At 43.9% G+C, this 15,330-nt stretch overlaps 1 protein-coding gene across 7 annotated transcripts in view; it reads right to left on the bottom strand.

Moving 5' to 3' along the window:
- LOC132887230 (NACHT, LRR and PYD domains-containing protein 12-like) overlaps positions 1-15,330 on the bottom strand; it is a 97,591-nt gene that overhangs the window by 78,506 nt on the left and 3,755 nt on the right. For all 7 annotated transcript variants that reach the window (XM_060922729.1, XM_060922728.1, XM_060922732.1 and 4 more), the window contains exon 2: positions 3,471-3,587. In XM_060922729.1, the coding sequence (XP_060778712.1) occupies positions 3,471-3,586 (116 nt within the window). In that variant the 5' untranslated portion in view covers position 3,587. The remainder of the gene's footprint in view (positions 1-3,470; positions 3,588-15,330) is intronic.

Below are 15,330 nucleotides of genomic sequence, written 5' to 3'. Positions count from 1 at the left end.
ACACAGTTGTATGTCTCTGCAAAACCTGATGAGAGACACCAGCTTAATAAAATTGAGGAATGTGTTAAGGACATTAGACACTGGATGCTTATAAATTTCCTTCTGCTTAACTCTGACAAGACTGAAGTACTTGTGCTAGGACCACATACAGCTAGAAGTAAGTTTTCTGATTACACAGTAACTCTGGATGGCCTTTCTGTTTCTTCACGTGCAGCAGTAAAAGACCTCGGAGTGATTATTGACCCCAGTCTTTCATTCGAAACTCACATTGATAACATCACCCGGATAGCTTTCTTTCATCTCAGAAATATTGCAAAGATAAGAAATTTAATGTCATTGCATGATGCAGAAAAACTAGTCCATGCTTTCGTTACCTCCAGGTTGGATTATTGTAATGCCTTACTGTCTGGATGTTCCAATAAGTGCATAAACAAGCTCCAGTTAGTTCAAAATGCCGCAGCAAGAGTCCTTACTAGAACTAGAAAATATGACCACATCACGCCTGTCTTATCCACACTGCATTGGCTCCCAATCAAATTTCGTATTGATTATAAAATACTACTATTGACCTTTAAAGCACTAAATGGTCTCGCACCACAGTACCTGAGTGAACTTCTGCTCCTCTATGACCCGCCACGCCTACTTAGATCAAAAGGTGCAGGCTATCTGCTGGTACCTCGTATAGTGAAGGCTACATCAGGGGGCAGAGCCTTTTCTTACAAAGCCCCACTGTTATGGAACAGCCTTCCAAGTAATGTTCGGGAATCAGACACAGTCTCAGCATTTAAGTCTAGGCTGAAAACATATCTGTTTAGTCAAGCCTTTTGTTAATGGTGTTTATGAGGTAAAGGAGTAGATCTGGAGGGTCCTCAGACATAGAGTGTTTTGGTAAACTGGGATGTATGGATGCTGTCAGTCCCCACTCGCTTGCTCACTCGAGTTTGTTGACGGTGTAGTGGCTGGCTGCTTTATGTCCCGGGGCTCCCTCATGCCTGTGTTACCTTCTGGCTCTCTCCTTTTAGTTATGCTGTCATAGTTAGTTGCCGGAGTCCCTGCTTGTACTCGGTGCAATATGTATACTGTTCCTACTTATTCAGGTGACATTGGGCATACCTAACCACCTGTGTTTTCTTTCTCTCCCCCCCATCCCAAATCTGTCCCTCTGAGTTACATGGAGTCAACAGGAAATCTTTTGGTGGAGACGGTGGGGACCTCGACTGGCTATCGTAGCCTGCAGGGAATCGGCCGTCAGACATTCTGTCGCATGTCCCAGACCCGGTGAAATGTAACTGAATTGTCTTGGCCAGGCCTAAGGGTCCCATCTGCATCTCATCATTGCTGAGGAGTGTGCTCCCATCACCCAATCAAGCATCCAGCCAGAGCAGGTCATGATATATTTTTTACCATATTAACATGCCATTGTGTGTTATGCCTGATGTAAAGACTCTCGTCTCTGCGAGCCTACCACACAGATTTAATACTTGTCATTTTTAGGGCATACCTAACAACGTGTTTTCTTTCTCTCTCTCTCTCTCTGTCTCTCTCTCTCCCCCCCCCATCTGTCCCTCTGAGTTACATGTTGATCCTGGGATTGAGATGCTGGCCTCTTCTGCCCCTCGGACCTGCTTGATCCATCCTGGTGCCCTGTGTCTGGTCGGAGTTTTATCGCCCCGCTCCTGTGAAGGACGGCCCCATGAGGACAGTTGATGGTTATACCTGTTAAAACTGTTAATATTATAGTCAGGCTGTCTGTTGTTGCCCAAATGAGGATGGGTTCCCTTTTGAGTCTGGTTCCTCTCGAGGTTTCTTCCTCATGTCGTCTGAGGGAGTTTTTCCTTGCCACCGTCGCCACAGGCTTGCTCATTGGGGATAGATTAGGGATAAAATTAGCTCATGTTTTAAGTCGTTCAAATTCTGTAAAGCTGCTTTGCGACAATGTTTATTGTTAAAAGCGCTGTACAAATAAACTTGATTTGATTTGATTTTGATTTGACTTAATATCAAAAATGACAGATAATCATTTAGTAATTTAATCTAGTATTAAGCTCCAAGTTTCCGGATATAGGCACTTTTGTCGTTTACGCTGGTCTGGAACATTCTTCCTGTCATTTTCAACCACTTGCAAAATCTGTTGGTATTTGTCCTCATTCTTTGAAGACTGCAGAAAGTCTGCTGCAAGCTTGAGTCCTCTCTCAGCACTGTCATCTGACACTCTTAATGCATCTACTATCTCTTTACCTTTCACATAGCTATCATCTTCGGCCCACTCTTCAACAGGCCTGTCCAAAAAGGAGCTATCAATATGAAGCAGAGTGAAGAATTGCCATGAGTCAGTTTCAGCTAGTACTGCAGTCACCCAAGGATCTCTCTTCATTACATTTAATACAAGAAAGTTTTGACCATTACAGTGAGCCACCAGTTGGCTTACTGAACTAAACATGAGAAAGAAACTGTCAAGACAGGTTAAATCTCATTACTTTTACCAAAGGAACAATTTACAAACCTTCTTTGCAATATGTATTTGTATTTATAATTAGGCGACATACGGATTTAATGAAAATTTAGCACAAATATTGACATACAATCAGCCACCCCTAGACCTTCATGAAATTACATGAAATGTTGTACTTTTAATATTGATACCAAACCTCACACAGAAAAAAAAAAGTCAGGCTTTATCAGAGAAAGTTGGGGGATCAGCCACACCCTATTGGTCAATCATAGGCCCTACTGCCTGTCACTTTTCAGACGCATCATAACCTAAAGGGGAAAAGCCACATGAAATGTGTTTTCTCTTTATAATTAGACCTCTGCTCCTGTAGAAATAGATGGTCAGCTTCCACTTACAGAAGGTTGTTATAATGCCATAGCCTAAAAATCTAACGTTACTTTTTTTTTTTTAAACTCCTGCTGTTTGGCATGTTGCTCTCGCATGAATTCAAATAACATTCAGTAGACTAACTTTAATTAAGGCTACTTGAGGGACATTGAACAGATTACATGTACGTGAATATTTTTATTCACACTGAAGATCATTGCAGTCGACACAAGTCCCTCTCGCTGCTGCACACACAACGTCGCACAGCTCTCTGCATTCTGAACTTGCGAGTCGCATGCACTTCCCGGGGAGTGCACGCATCTTGTCAGCAGCCTATCAGCATGGAGAACAGCATACGTAGTAGGCCTAGGCATGGATGAATTAACAATAGCCTATTATCTGCTTCTTCTGCTGTCCTGGCTATGCATCTGTGAAAATAAATTGAGGCCACCAAAGATCCTCCAGCTCAGGGACTGCAGGCTGAACTGAACTCTTCCAGCAGTTTTCCTCACTGCCAGTCTGAGAGCTGCAGCACTCCACAGTTTAGTGTTTTAGTGCTTCAACACCTGATAAAGTTCATGAAGGGCTTCACAATGACACCAGTGAGTTTGATCAGGTGGAACAGTGCTGTAAAACACCTCACTATACTGACCTCAGATCAGCAGGACTGTCTCCGTCTCTGAAGTGAATTGGGTGTCCCATTGACCCATCACTCTTCATGGACACACAGCTGGGTTCTGGTGAGTCTGATCTCTTTCCCTCCATCATTCTACAACACAGATATTATTACAGACACAAATTATGGGAAGTGTACATGCTAATATAATATGGAGTGGATATGGATGACGGTATATCCAGTTTGAATTAACACAGAACCTCTTCAACAATCTCAGTCTAATAAGCTGAAAGTAACACAAGACTTCTGTATAAAAATAAAACAAAGCCTGATAAAAGCCAGCAATTCAAACCTGAGAACATTTATGAAAAGTGACATTAAATACCATGTTATTTGGTTTCAGATGATCAATCTGTCTCCACTGTGATTAGTTTTAATCTCATGTCATCATGTCTCATGTGTTTATACAGACCCCTCTGAAAGCGCTGGAACAGCAAGGGCAATTCTTCTGGGTTTTTTTTAAAATTTACTTAAAACTATCTGTCCCAATACTTTTGCTCACCCAAGCATTGGGTGGTCTGCCTCCAAAGGTGTCGTGTTCTGTTGCTGAACACATCTAGATGTAAAGATCAGGAAATGAAGCTGAAATTCTGATCTATCGGCTCATATTCATCTTTTGATCTCAAACCCAAATGTTTTCAGTGTAAAGCAGAAACAAAAGAATTGTTCTTGCTGTTCCAATCGATCCCTTGGGCATGACATCACGCATCATGTGATAATTCCACCTGGGGGACAAACAGACAGCGTCTTTCATGTAAACAAGACTCAATCTGTCTTAAATATGGTTCATTTTTGCACTCTTTTTGGTTGTTCAAACAGAAAAATAGATAAAAGGTATTACCGTCTCCCCGCTATCAAGAAAAATGTTGACAAAGAATTAACTAATTGATCAAATAAAAATTTCTTGACATTGGAGTTAAAACTATGTAAAACATTTCTGGACTGTAACTGACTTGGTAGTTGGTTCCAGGCAGTGATGGCGGTAAACCTAAATGAAGAATGGACAAATGACTTTACAGAAGGAACAAAAAGGGACATGGGACCTGAACAGGTATTATGGCGGGTATTCCGAACACTTCTAGAAGATGAGAGATATCTCAGAGCATTACCATATAACATGTTGTGGATGTGATTGAGTTGTAACTGTTTTACTCGGAGATGGACTGGCAACATGTTGACCTGTTTGAACTCAGTAAACCCTATAGGAGTCCTGGGGGAGGAGCTAAGGATAAAGCCAATCATTTTGTTTTGTGTAACCTGAAGACAATTCTTACAAGTATGGACTTGTCTGGAAAAAGTCTTTATGTAAAGATTTTGTGCCTTTTGTAGCGGAGCTTTCACGCGGGCCGAGCGGAGCTCCACACTTAAGAAAATCTGGTAACCCATCGAGTTGATTTTTCATGGACACACAGGGATCCCAGCCGTGTCCATCCGTCCCCGCCCCTCACGATTCTGACTGCTGTTTGATTTTGGCGGGAACTAGAAGCGAGCGCGCCTACATGACTTACTTTTGTCGACAGATAATTTCATATTTATCAGGTTTTTCCACCGAGAACAACTCAAACAGCACAACAAAATAATCATTTTTACAAACTTTAAAAAGATGTCAGAACAAGTTAACCATGGAGAGAAAGATGAAGTCAAAACCGGGAAGAGAGTTTTGACAGAGGAAGAAAAGGAAAGACGACGTGAAAGAGCGAGAGAAAGGCAAAGAAATCCTTCACATAAAAAGCAACAAGCTGAATCTTTTCATGAATCGTCTATCTTTTGTTTTCAAAACATTTTGCTATAAATCCCTAAAGCACACTGTAGTTTATCGTAATAAAAAGAATAATGTGCATGTGAGTTTGGAGAAATTTATTTTCTCGCGATAAAATTGAAACATATCAAAGTCCATCATCTGTTGCATGTTTGTTTTCATTTGAATGGAAGCTCTGCTATTAGGTAGGACCTCATTTTATGTGCTTGTTGTAGCAAAGATAACATCGTTAAAGTTGTCCACCTTATCATGTATTGTAGTTTATGTGGTATAGTATTGTGTTCCCTACTGACACCCGTAGTTGGTTGCTGCATTGCATTCAGGGAATCTGTGCGCACAAGGTTGTATGTACAGTAAAAACCATGAGTGCTCCAGTAAAAAGACACATGAACTTCGATGCTGACTCTGGCGAGTCATTTGTCTGGTACATATTGAGATAATATCATGACAGAACACACCTTTACATTTAGAGTCAAATCCAAACCATCTCTATTATCTTTTAGTATCATGTACACGAAACATCTAAAACGCACTGTGTGTTTCAGACAAGGGGATTTACATGCAATCAGAATTTAAATTCCTGACACCAGTTTACCATAAAGCCGTAAGATTTGTTCTAAAACCTCATCTTTTATGAAAGGGGGAACATTTGACAGAGTGACTTTCTTTGGTGAGGTGGAGAGAGGAAGAACAGAGGTAAAAACGCCAGCAACCATTACTCCATTTTCAATCAGATCATTTGCCAATCAGCCATTCTCAAAAACAAAACAATTATGCTGTTCATTCGAGCTGCTGAGAGAATGTTATCATGTCCCACAACCTCTCCCGCAGCCAAGCTATAATCCTCCACACTGGCAGTCAGTGCTACTTTAACGGCATGATGCTGTGTCAGTTGTTCAGAACTCCCTGCACCTAGATCTGCCATTCTCCCAGCTCAAACACTGGAAGCAGACCCTCCTGGGAAACATACAAAAAAAAGTGCTAGTGCTACACAACAGAGCAAAATATACTATAAACCATGAAGTAAGAAAAAAATTTAAATATAAGGAGAGAAAAGATAGATAAATAGAAGACTCGTTCCCGGCACAGCGGCTACCACTCCATGCTCATTCACAATGCTCTGGCTCCGCCCACTCACTCAGCACATGCGCACAGAGAGAGAGAGAGAGAGAGAGAGAAAAAGCAGTAATTTTGAAGTTGAATCCATAAACCATACAGCAGGTGTCAACAACTGGTGGACTCTGGTTCAAATCCAGACCGCAAGAGGCTTCCATCCAGAATGCAAACACTTCTTCACTCAAAAAAAAAAAGAAAGAAATTGGCGGGAGACTTTTAATCAGGCATAATGATGCCAGCTCAGTAGAGTCATATGGGTCCTATGTGTTGCTGACTTATACTGTGTAGGTTGCTCGGTAAAGAGAAGCATGCAGGTTTAGGCAAAATATAGCATTATGGAAAATTAGGGAAATTGATCTTGAAAACCGAGTCTTCCAAGCAGAGTGGACAGCAAAGTATGCTTATATTCTTCCTGCAACAAACTCAGTAAGACCAATGTGTCTCATTTGCTCCAAGTCTTTTGTGGTTGGCAAAAGTGGCAATTTAAAATGCCCTAACAAAAGCAGACACTTTGAAGACTCTTACCCGCAGCAGTCCGAGGTAAGGACATGGAAAATAAAGGAGCTTAAAGCCCAGTTTGCACGATCTATGCGGGTCCTCTCTCACTGCCTGTCCGCACAACAGTGGACATACGAGTGTTCGCTGAGAATACAATGGATTTTGGGAAACATCAAAAGAATTCAAGAATGACCAGTGAACATTGGGCAGCACGGTGGTGTAGTGGTTAGCGCTGTTGCCTCACAGCAGGAAGGTTCTGGGTTCGAGCCCAGTGGCCGACAGGGTCCTTTCTGTGTGGAGTTTGCATGTTCTCTCCGTGTCCGCGTGGGTTTCCTCCGGGTGCTCCGGTTTCCCCCACAGTCCAAAGACATGCAGGTTAGGCTAATTGGTGGCTCTAAATTGACTGTAGGTGTGAGTGTGAATGGTTGTTTGTCTCTCTATGTGTCAGCCCTGCGATGATCTGGCGACTTGTCCAGGGTGAACCCCGCCTCTCACCCATAGTCAGCTGGGATGGGATCCAGCTGCAAATTAAACCACTGATACAAATCTTGTCCATGCTCTGAGGCATTTTGTTTCGCAAGATGAGTCTAAATTTTACTTTGTTATGCTTGGTTACAGCTGCAGAACTTTTATACATGCGCAAAATATTTATACTTATAAATATTTTTACAGCCAAAGAAAAATATTTATCCAGCTGTAAAACTGTTTTACACATTATTGCGTACCAGGCTACCCTCCCAGCTCGCTTAACCCTCAATATACTCAAAAGATGGAGAGTAGGGCAGTAACTAAGGCCTGTGTGTGTGAGAGAGAGAGAAAACAAAACCCAAACTGAACTAGTCTGGCTCCTAATGGACCCCTCAGAAAGGTGAGGCAGACCTCCTCTCTCTCCAAAGACACAGCGACTCCATCAGGTGTTCCAGGGGCCTGAGCCCGCACAGGCTCCTTCTTGTTCAAGTTATGTTCAATTTAAATTGTCCTTTTTTGTTTGTTTGTTTGTTTGTTTGTTTGTTTTTGTGGAGGAGCTCCTGCAGGGGCCTTTGGCCTGCACGAGCGGGGCCCCAGAGCCACAGAGTGTGGAGACATAAAGAAACCCATGGAGTTTTTTTCTGATGGTTTGGGCCCTGTGTGTGCTGCACTGACTCTACTCATCAGCCCATAGCTATTGGCTTTCTGTGTGTGTTTTGTGCAGCATAAGGAAACAGTATAGTAACTATAACAATGAAGAAATAAACCAAGAGAGACTGCTATGATATAAAAAAATTCTACAACCCAGAAACAGATGGGATAACATGACCAGACGTCCCGGTTTGGGGCAATTCCATGTAAATGTCAACCTCACAGGAGATCCCAAATTTCAAACTAAACAAACTAAATAAACAAACAAACAAACAAACAAACAAATACATACATAAATAAATATTTTGATCACCTAATATGTCACTGTCAGTCTTTCTTTCTTATAATGTAAAACCCAAGCTAAAATCAACTTTGATCATATACAATTCTATATTATTGCCACAAGCCACAGAAATGTATGCTAAAATCCACAAAACAGCAAAACAATAGCCATCCTAAATATTATTTAAGAACTTTGATAGTTTTAGCTGATATTTAGAGAGTTTTTCAAAGGGTTATGGTGGTTAAATTGCTGATTTTCTAAACATATGCCATGTCTATTTCAGACGCGTCACATCCATAACGGAATTTCGTCACATCCATAAAGCTGACTTTTCCTTCCGAAACTCTGCATGAAATACAAAATATTTTAAACAAAGGTTTTTTAATATTCACCTTGGACCCCTCTATCAAATGGATATCTCCATTTCGACATTAGGTTTACAATTTCACAGAGTTTGATAAAAATGTACAGTCACCCAAGAAAAGTGATACTTTTTCTGTCACATCCATAACGCATCTTTTATTGGCATTTTCTGGCATGCCCCAGATGTATTATGGGAATTGTTCTTGTTCTATCACTTCTCCAGTATGGTACAGCCTTAAAATATGCAACAGCTGTTTAAATACTGGGAGACAATAAAATATGCACTGGGTCATTTGTTGCCATTTTGAGTTCAAGTGTCACGTCCATAACGCTGGAATTGCTCTTTGACCGGGACAGTCCCGATTTTGAGTTGCGTGTCCCCAGTCCCGACAAAGGTCCGTCGGGACGCTGAAATGTCCCGGTTTACACCAAACACTAACAAACTGTCCCGGTTACAGTGATCATACATAGCCAACGAGATGTCAATAAAGCTTCTAGCAATTCAGCATAAATGTGCGTGTGTGTGCGCAGTCAACCTTACAATATATCTATTTGTACAATGTTGCAATATAGAGGCCGCGTTTTCATGTTTTTTTTTTCGCTAGCGGCTGTCAACTACTACGCGACAATGCCGAAGAGAAAATGTTCATTTTCAAAAGATTTACAGGTTGCTTACTCCTTTCTCCGAGAAGTCCAGGGTGCTGAACATGAAGCTTACTGCACACACTGTAAGTGCTCCTTCTCCATCGCTCATGGTGGTAGTGCTGATCTGAAAGACCACCTCAAAACAGCGAAGCACAAGCGGTGGGTAGGGGCAGGGGCTAGCAGTGTGGCCACTTACTTCAGTAAAGTTAGTGCTGGCAGTGCTGAACTCAAACGGGCTGCTGAGGAGGATACTTTTGCCTATCATTTGGTGAACCACAACCAAAGTTTCAGGTCCATGGACTGCACCGCGGGCCTGATAAGGAAGTTTTACGACGAACGCTTCACTTGTGCACGAACCAAGGCCGAAGCGATCGTGATGAGTGTCATCTCACCCCATGCCATGGATCTGTTAAAGGCAGACCTAGGAGTGGTTCATCACGTCTCGGTGGCTATCGATGCATCCAATCACAAAGCAGTGAAGCTTATTCCAATCGTGATCCGCTACTTCAAGAATACAGAGGGGGTGCGGGTGAAAATCCTGGAATTCACATCAGTTCCAGTAACAACACCAACTTTGGTGGGAGAGCTAGGGCTGGCGTGAACAATGGTTTTTTCAAATTAAACGAGGCCTCCACCAATGAGTTAGTGGGAGTGGGCTGTGCTGCACACATCGCTCACAATGCTCTCCGAACTGCTGCAGATACCCTTCCCTGTGACATCGAGAGCTTTATTGTGAAAGTTTTCGGACATTTCCACATCTTTACTGTCCGAACTGAGCAATTAAAAGAGTTCTGCGACTTCGTCAAGCTCGAGTACGCAACGATCCTTGGGACAAGTAAGACGCGGTGGCTGTCCCTAGGTCCGGCTCTCAAAAGAGTGCTGAAGCTTTATCCTGTGCTGCAGTCCTACTTCGCCTCTCAAGGCAGACCACCTGTAGCGATCGCTGAATTCTTACAGAACCCGCTTAATGAGGCCTGGATGTGGTTTCTGCACAATCAGTTGTTGTTGTTCAACGATACTGTCAAGGTGCTGGAGAGGCAGAAAAACACAGCCGCGCACTCGGCCCATCACCTGCGTAACCTGCAAGGCGAACTGCAGGAGAGAAAGTTGGCTGTGTTCACAGGTCTCAAGGTAAGCGTGAAAGCCTAAAGACATCTGCCCCCCTGCAGGAAAATATAATTTAAAAATAGGCCTACACTCTACCATCTTTGTACACAATACAATGATGAAATCAAATTGACGGCTGAGCAGTTAAAATAAAAGAGGAAAATGATCAGGGATTAAAGGCTAAGGAAAAAAAGAAGTTTTTAGACAGTAAGTGAAATATTTCTAGCCATGAGCCTATTTGTGTTAATTTTGATATGGCTTACAGCTAAAGAAAATCCCAAATTCATTATCTCTCAAAATTAGAAAATTGTAATTTAACCAGGTATTAGGCTACTTTTGGCAGTGTGGGCAGGTGCCAAGTCCTGCTGGATGAATGAAATCAGCATCTCCGTAAAGCATAATTCTTCCTACTTTGCCCTAACATTAGGCTTAGGTTATACATAGTGTACATAGTTATTAGCCAATAAAGTGATTTGAAACTTATTTGTTAATAATTTGGAAAATTGGGAAATTATTCGCTTTTATAGGTGAAGAATCTTCTGAGCGCTCTTGATGATTCACAAAAGGCAGTGGAATTTCGCGACACCGTCTGCACCTTTTACGAGTATTGCATTTCATACTTGAAGGAATGGGGAACTCTGTTTAAGGAGATAGAGGTCCTCTCCTGGACTCTCCTCAACACTGTCCCTCAATGGGATGAGATTGAATCGTCCCTCCAGTACATGTTGTCAAGATTGCATCAATGTCACATTGATGAGACCCAGCTGTTTGACGAGATGTCATTTATGCGGCTATATACCACTGAGAAGGTGGCTCAGTGGAGTGCTGATGGCAAGCCAACGGATGAGCGCTGGGAGATGTTCACGCACTTCAAGAGTAGGGAGATTCCTTACAGCAATGTCAGCCAGCTTTGCCAGTTTGCCATGCTCCTGGCACCTGGCACCAATGCTCCAGTTGAGCAAATATTTTCACTCATTAGCAACACCTGGACTGACGAGAGGAATCGCATGACTGTGCCTACTCTTGAAGCCTTGCTCATTACCTGGGCCAATTTCGACGATACTTGCTCGCAGTTTCACAGCAGGCTCTCGGGCAATAAAGCGCTACTGGAGCAAATTCACTCATCATGTGCAATAAAATGGCATCTTCTTTAGGGCGGGTGGGTTGGGTGGCTGTGTTTCTGAAACATTTTTTGTTGTCTTTCATCTGTTTCATCTGTCTTTAATCTGTATCACAGATTTTCTTGACTTGTTTGATGCTGTTGTCAACTCAGGGTTCACGTTTTCAAAATAGTTAATAGCTGACACTGGTTAAGATTAAACAGAGGCATTTTGGGTAAAGGTTCGGAGGTGACAACGATTAGGCTCATGCGCTCATTCCTGTTACAATGCATAGCCTATTGTTTTTGTAAAAAAAAAAAGTTAATTGCATAAAATGTTGATGTTAATATGCAAGCGATGCATTTTCTTGGCGTTTTCACAAAGGTGAAATAAATCAGTTGAAATGTAGGCTATTGGCCTATTCCCTATCATCACATCTGTTGTCTGATTTTCTTACTTTAACTGAATTGTGATAGAAGTACATGTTGATAACAAGAAAATACTTAATTATGGGTTGTTCTACAATCAGGGTACGCAAGCTAAAAATCACATTTAACACTTATTATCTTCAATATCAAAAGGCTTGACTAAATAAACTTGGTTGTTTATTGTAGCCCTATTTACCTATTTATAACTCTATTTACCATGCAAAAAAATTTGGTGATAATGTTATTTTTGGTGAATGTATGGCAATATGTGTCATATTTAGCAAAATTACTTGTGTCATTTAGAAAAAGTGCTTTTTTTGACCACAGGTAGCTCCAAAAGGGATGCACTTAAATCATTCTTTATACCATAAAACAAATATTTGGTTCCATATCATTGGAAACATAGTTAAGTTTTAATGTTGAATGCCAGTAAGTTTTCAGACTATTTTGATCAAATTAGTATGTAATTGTGTCAAAAAAAAGTCCTCTCCGAGACAGCTAATTTTTCACTATAAAATAACATATCTAAAATGATTATTTTCATCCTAAAATGTGGCCAAGATATTGGGACATAAATATTAGAGACAACTAACACAAAGCTTACAGCCTTCTATTTAAAAGCACTATGGAAGTAGTGGATTCTGAATTGTCAAAAAAAAAAGTCCTCTCCGAGAATCACTTCATTTGTTTCTCCCAGCCCTGCTTAAAGCTACACTTCATCTTCTTTATCTTATAGCAGATTACACAAAACTACCATGCACACATATCAAAAAATTACCTGAAATCTGTTCTTTAACTTGTCCTTCACTTAAAAACTGGTCCAAGAACCAGTTTGAATCAATTTGAATTTTGGAGCCCTGTGACACAAACTTTGTACCCTGATTGTAAAACAACCTGTAGCGCGAATAGCGTGTGGGTGGAGCACAGAGTACGGCAGGACAGAGATCAAGGGTTTTCACAAGGCTTTATTGCCGAACTTTTCAGTTTAACAATGTTTTTAAACCAAGTAGGCAGAGAGACACACACACACACACTGTCGGCTCTGCCGGGGAAGAAAACTCCCTTCCGCTCTCCCTTTCCCTCCTTAAGTAGGGCGGTTTACTGGGGAGAACACACACAAAACACAGGTTAATGACACTCAGGTGAAGCAATTCTGCCACTTACCTTCCCCAACTCCGCCCTCCTGTCACAGACCGGCGCTTGACCACGCCCCCGCTGCCACATACCCCCACCGCCCGACTCAGGCCGGGCGCCCGTCCGGCCCGCAGCCGACTCCCCCCCCCCCCCCCCCCCTTGACGGGAGAGGAAGTCCGCCACGACCATCTGCGCCCCCGGCCTGTGGACCACCTTGAAGTTGAAAGGTTGGAGCGCCAGATACCAACGGGTGATCCGCGCGTTGGCATCCTTCATGCGGTGGAGCCACTGGAGGGGCGCGTGGTCCGAACAGAGGGTGAAAGAGCGCCCCAGCAGGTAGTAACGGAGGGCGAGGACCGCCCACTTGATGGCCAGGCACTCTTTCTCGATAGTGCTGTAGCGCCCCTCACGCACTGACAGCTTCCGGCTGATGTATAACACTGGGCGGTCCTCTCCCCCCACCTGCTGGGACAAAACGGCCCCCAGCCCTCTGTCCGACGCATCTCTCTGTGACAAAAAAGGGAGAGAGAAGTCAGGGGAGTGCAAAAGTGGCCCCCCACACAGTGCAGCCTTTACCTCAGAGAAAGCCCGCTGGCACTGCTCCGTCCACTGGACCGGATCTGGTGCCCGCTTTTTAGTGAGGTCAGTCAGCGGGCTGGTGACGTCCGAATAATTAGGTATAAACCTACGATAATAGCCAGCCAGCCCCAGGAACTGCCTCACCCCCTTTTTGGTCTTGGGTCTCGGGCAGGCCACAATCGCTGCTGTCTTATTAATTTGGGGACGCACCTGCCCATTACCCAAGTGGAAGCCCAGATACCGTACTTCCACCCGCCCAATCGCACACTTCTTCGGGTTGGCAGTGAGCCCCGCCCGCCTCAGCGACCTAAGGATGGCCCTCAGGTGTTGCAGGTGCCGCTGCCAGTCATTACTATAAATAATGATGTCGTCTAGGTAAGCGGCCACGTAGGTGGCGTGGGGCCGGAGGACCCGGTCCATCAGCCGCTGAAACGTAGCGGGCGCCCCAAACAGCCCAAACGGAAGTGTGACGAACTGGTGTAAGCCGAACGGTGTGGAAAAGGCCGTTTTCTCCTGGGATAATGGAGTCAAGGGGATCTGCCAATATCCCTTCGTCAAATCCAGTGTCGAGTAAAAGCGAGCCGTGCCTAGTCGATCGAGCAGCTCATCAATACGAGGCATCGGGTACGCGTCGAATTTAGACACCGCGTTGACTTTTCTATAGTCCACACAGAACCGGACCGAGCCGTCGGCCTTAGGAACTAAGACCACCGGGCTGCTCCAGTCACTGTGGGACTCCTCGACAATGCCCATTTCGAGCATGGCCTGAAGTTCTTCCCGAACTACTTTTTTTTTGTGTTCGGGTAATCGATAAGGACGGCTGCGCACTACCACCCCCGGGGGCATCTCTATGTGGTGTTCTATGAGGTTAGTGCGACCGGGCAGGGGCGAGAATACATCCGAAAACTCGGCCTGCAACTGGGCGACCTCCGTGAGTTGGGTCGGGGAGAGGTGGTCTCCACAGGGGACTGGAGAGGTACGAGATGCCAATGTCCCTTTTTGGACCTCCGGCCCCAGCTCCGCCTTCTCCGGAACTACCGACACCAACGCCACGGGGACCTCCTCTTTCCAAAGTTTTAATAGATTGAGGTGGTAGATCTGTAGCGCCCCCTCCCTGTCCGTTCGCCTAACCTCATAGTCGACGTCCCCGACTCGCCGTGTGACCTCAAAGGGTCCTTGCCACTTGGCGATTAATTTGGAGCTCGACGTGGGCAACAGGACGAGTACTTTATCTCCCGGAGTGAACTCTCTAAGGCGCGTGCCCTTGTTGTACAGGCGGGTTTGCCATTCCTGGGCCTGGCGCAAATTCTCCTGAGTTAGGTGGGTGAGCGTGTGGAGTTTTGCGCGCAGATCCATAACATACTGAATTTCGTTTTTGCTCTGTGAAGGTCCCTCCTCCCAATTTTCCCGCAGTACATCTAAGATGCCGCACGGCTTACGCCCATATAATAATTCAAATGGGGAGAACCCCGTGGAGGCTTGGGGGACCTCTCGCACTGCAAACAGCAAGGGTTCGAGCCACTTATCCCAGTTACGTGCGTCCTCACTTACGAATTTTTTAATAATATTCTTGAGGGTGCGATTGAACCGTTCAACTAAACCGTCCGTCTGTGGGTGATAAACGCTGGTGCGGATCGGCTTAATACCCAGTAGCCCATACAGTTCGCTCAGTGTTCGTGACATAAACGAGGTGCCCTGGTCAGTC

Source organism: Neoarius graeffei, chromosome 5 (genome assembly GCF_027579695.1).
Source record: "Neoarius graeffei isolate fNeoGra1 chromosome 5, fNeoGra1.pri, whole genome shotgun sequence".
NCBI lineage: Eukaryota > Metazoa > Chordata > Actinopteri > Siluriformes > Ariidae > Neoarius > Neoarius graeffei.
The sequence above is the reverse complement of the archived record's forward strand: the minus strand, read 5'-3'. Positions and strand labels throughout refer to the sequence as shown.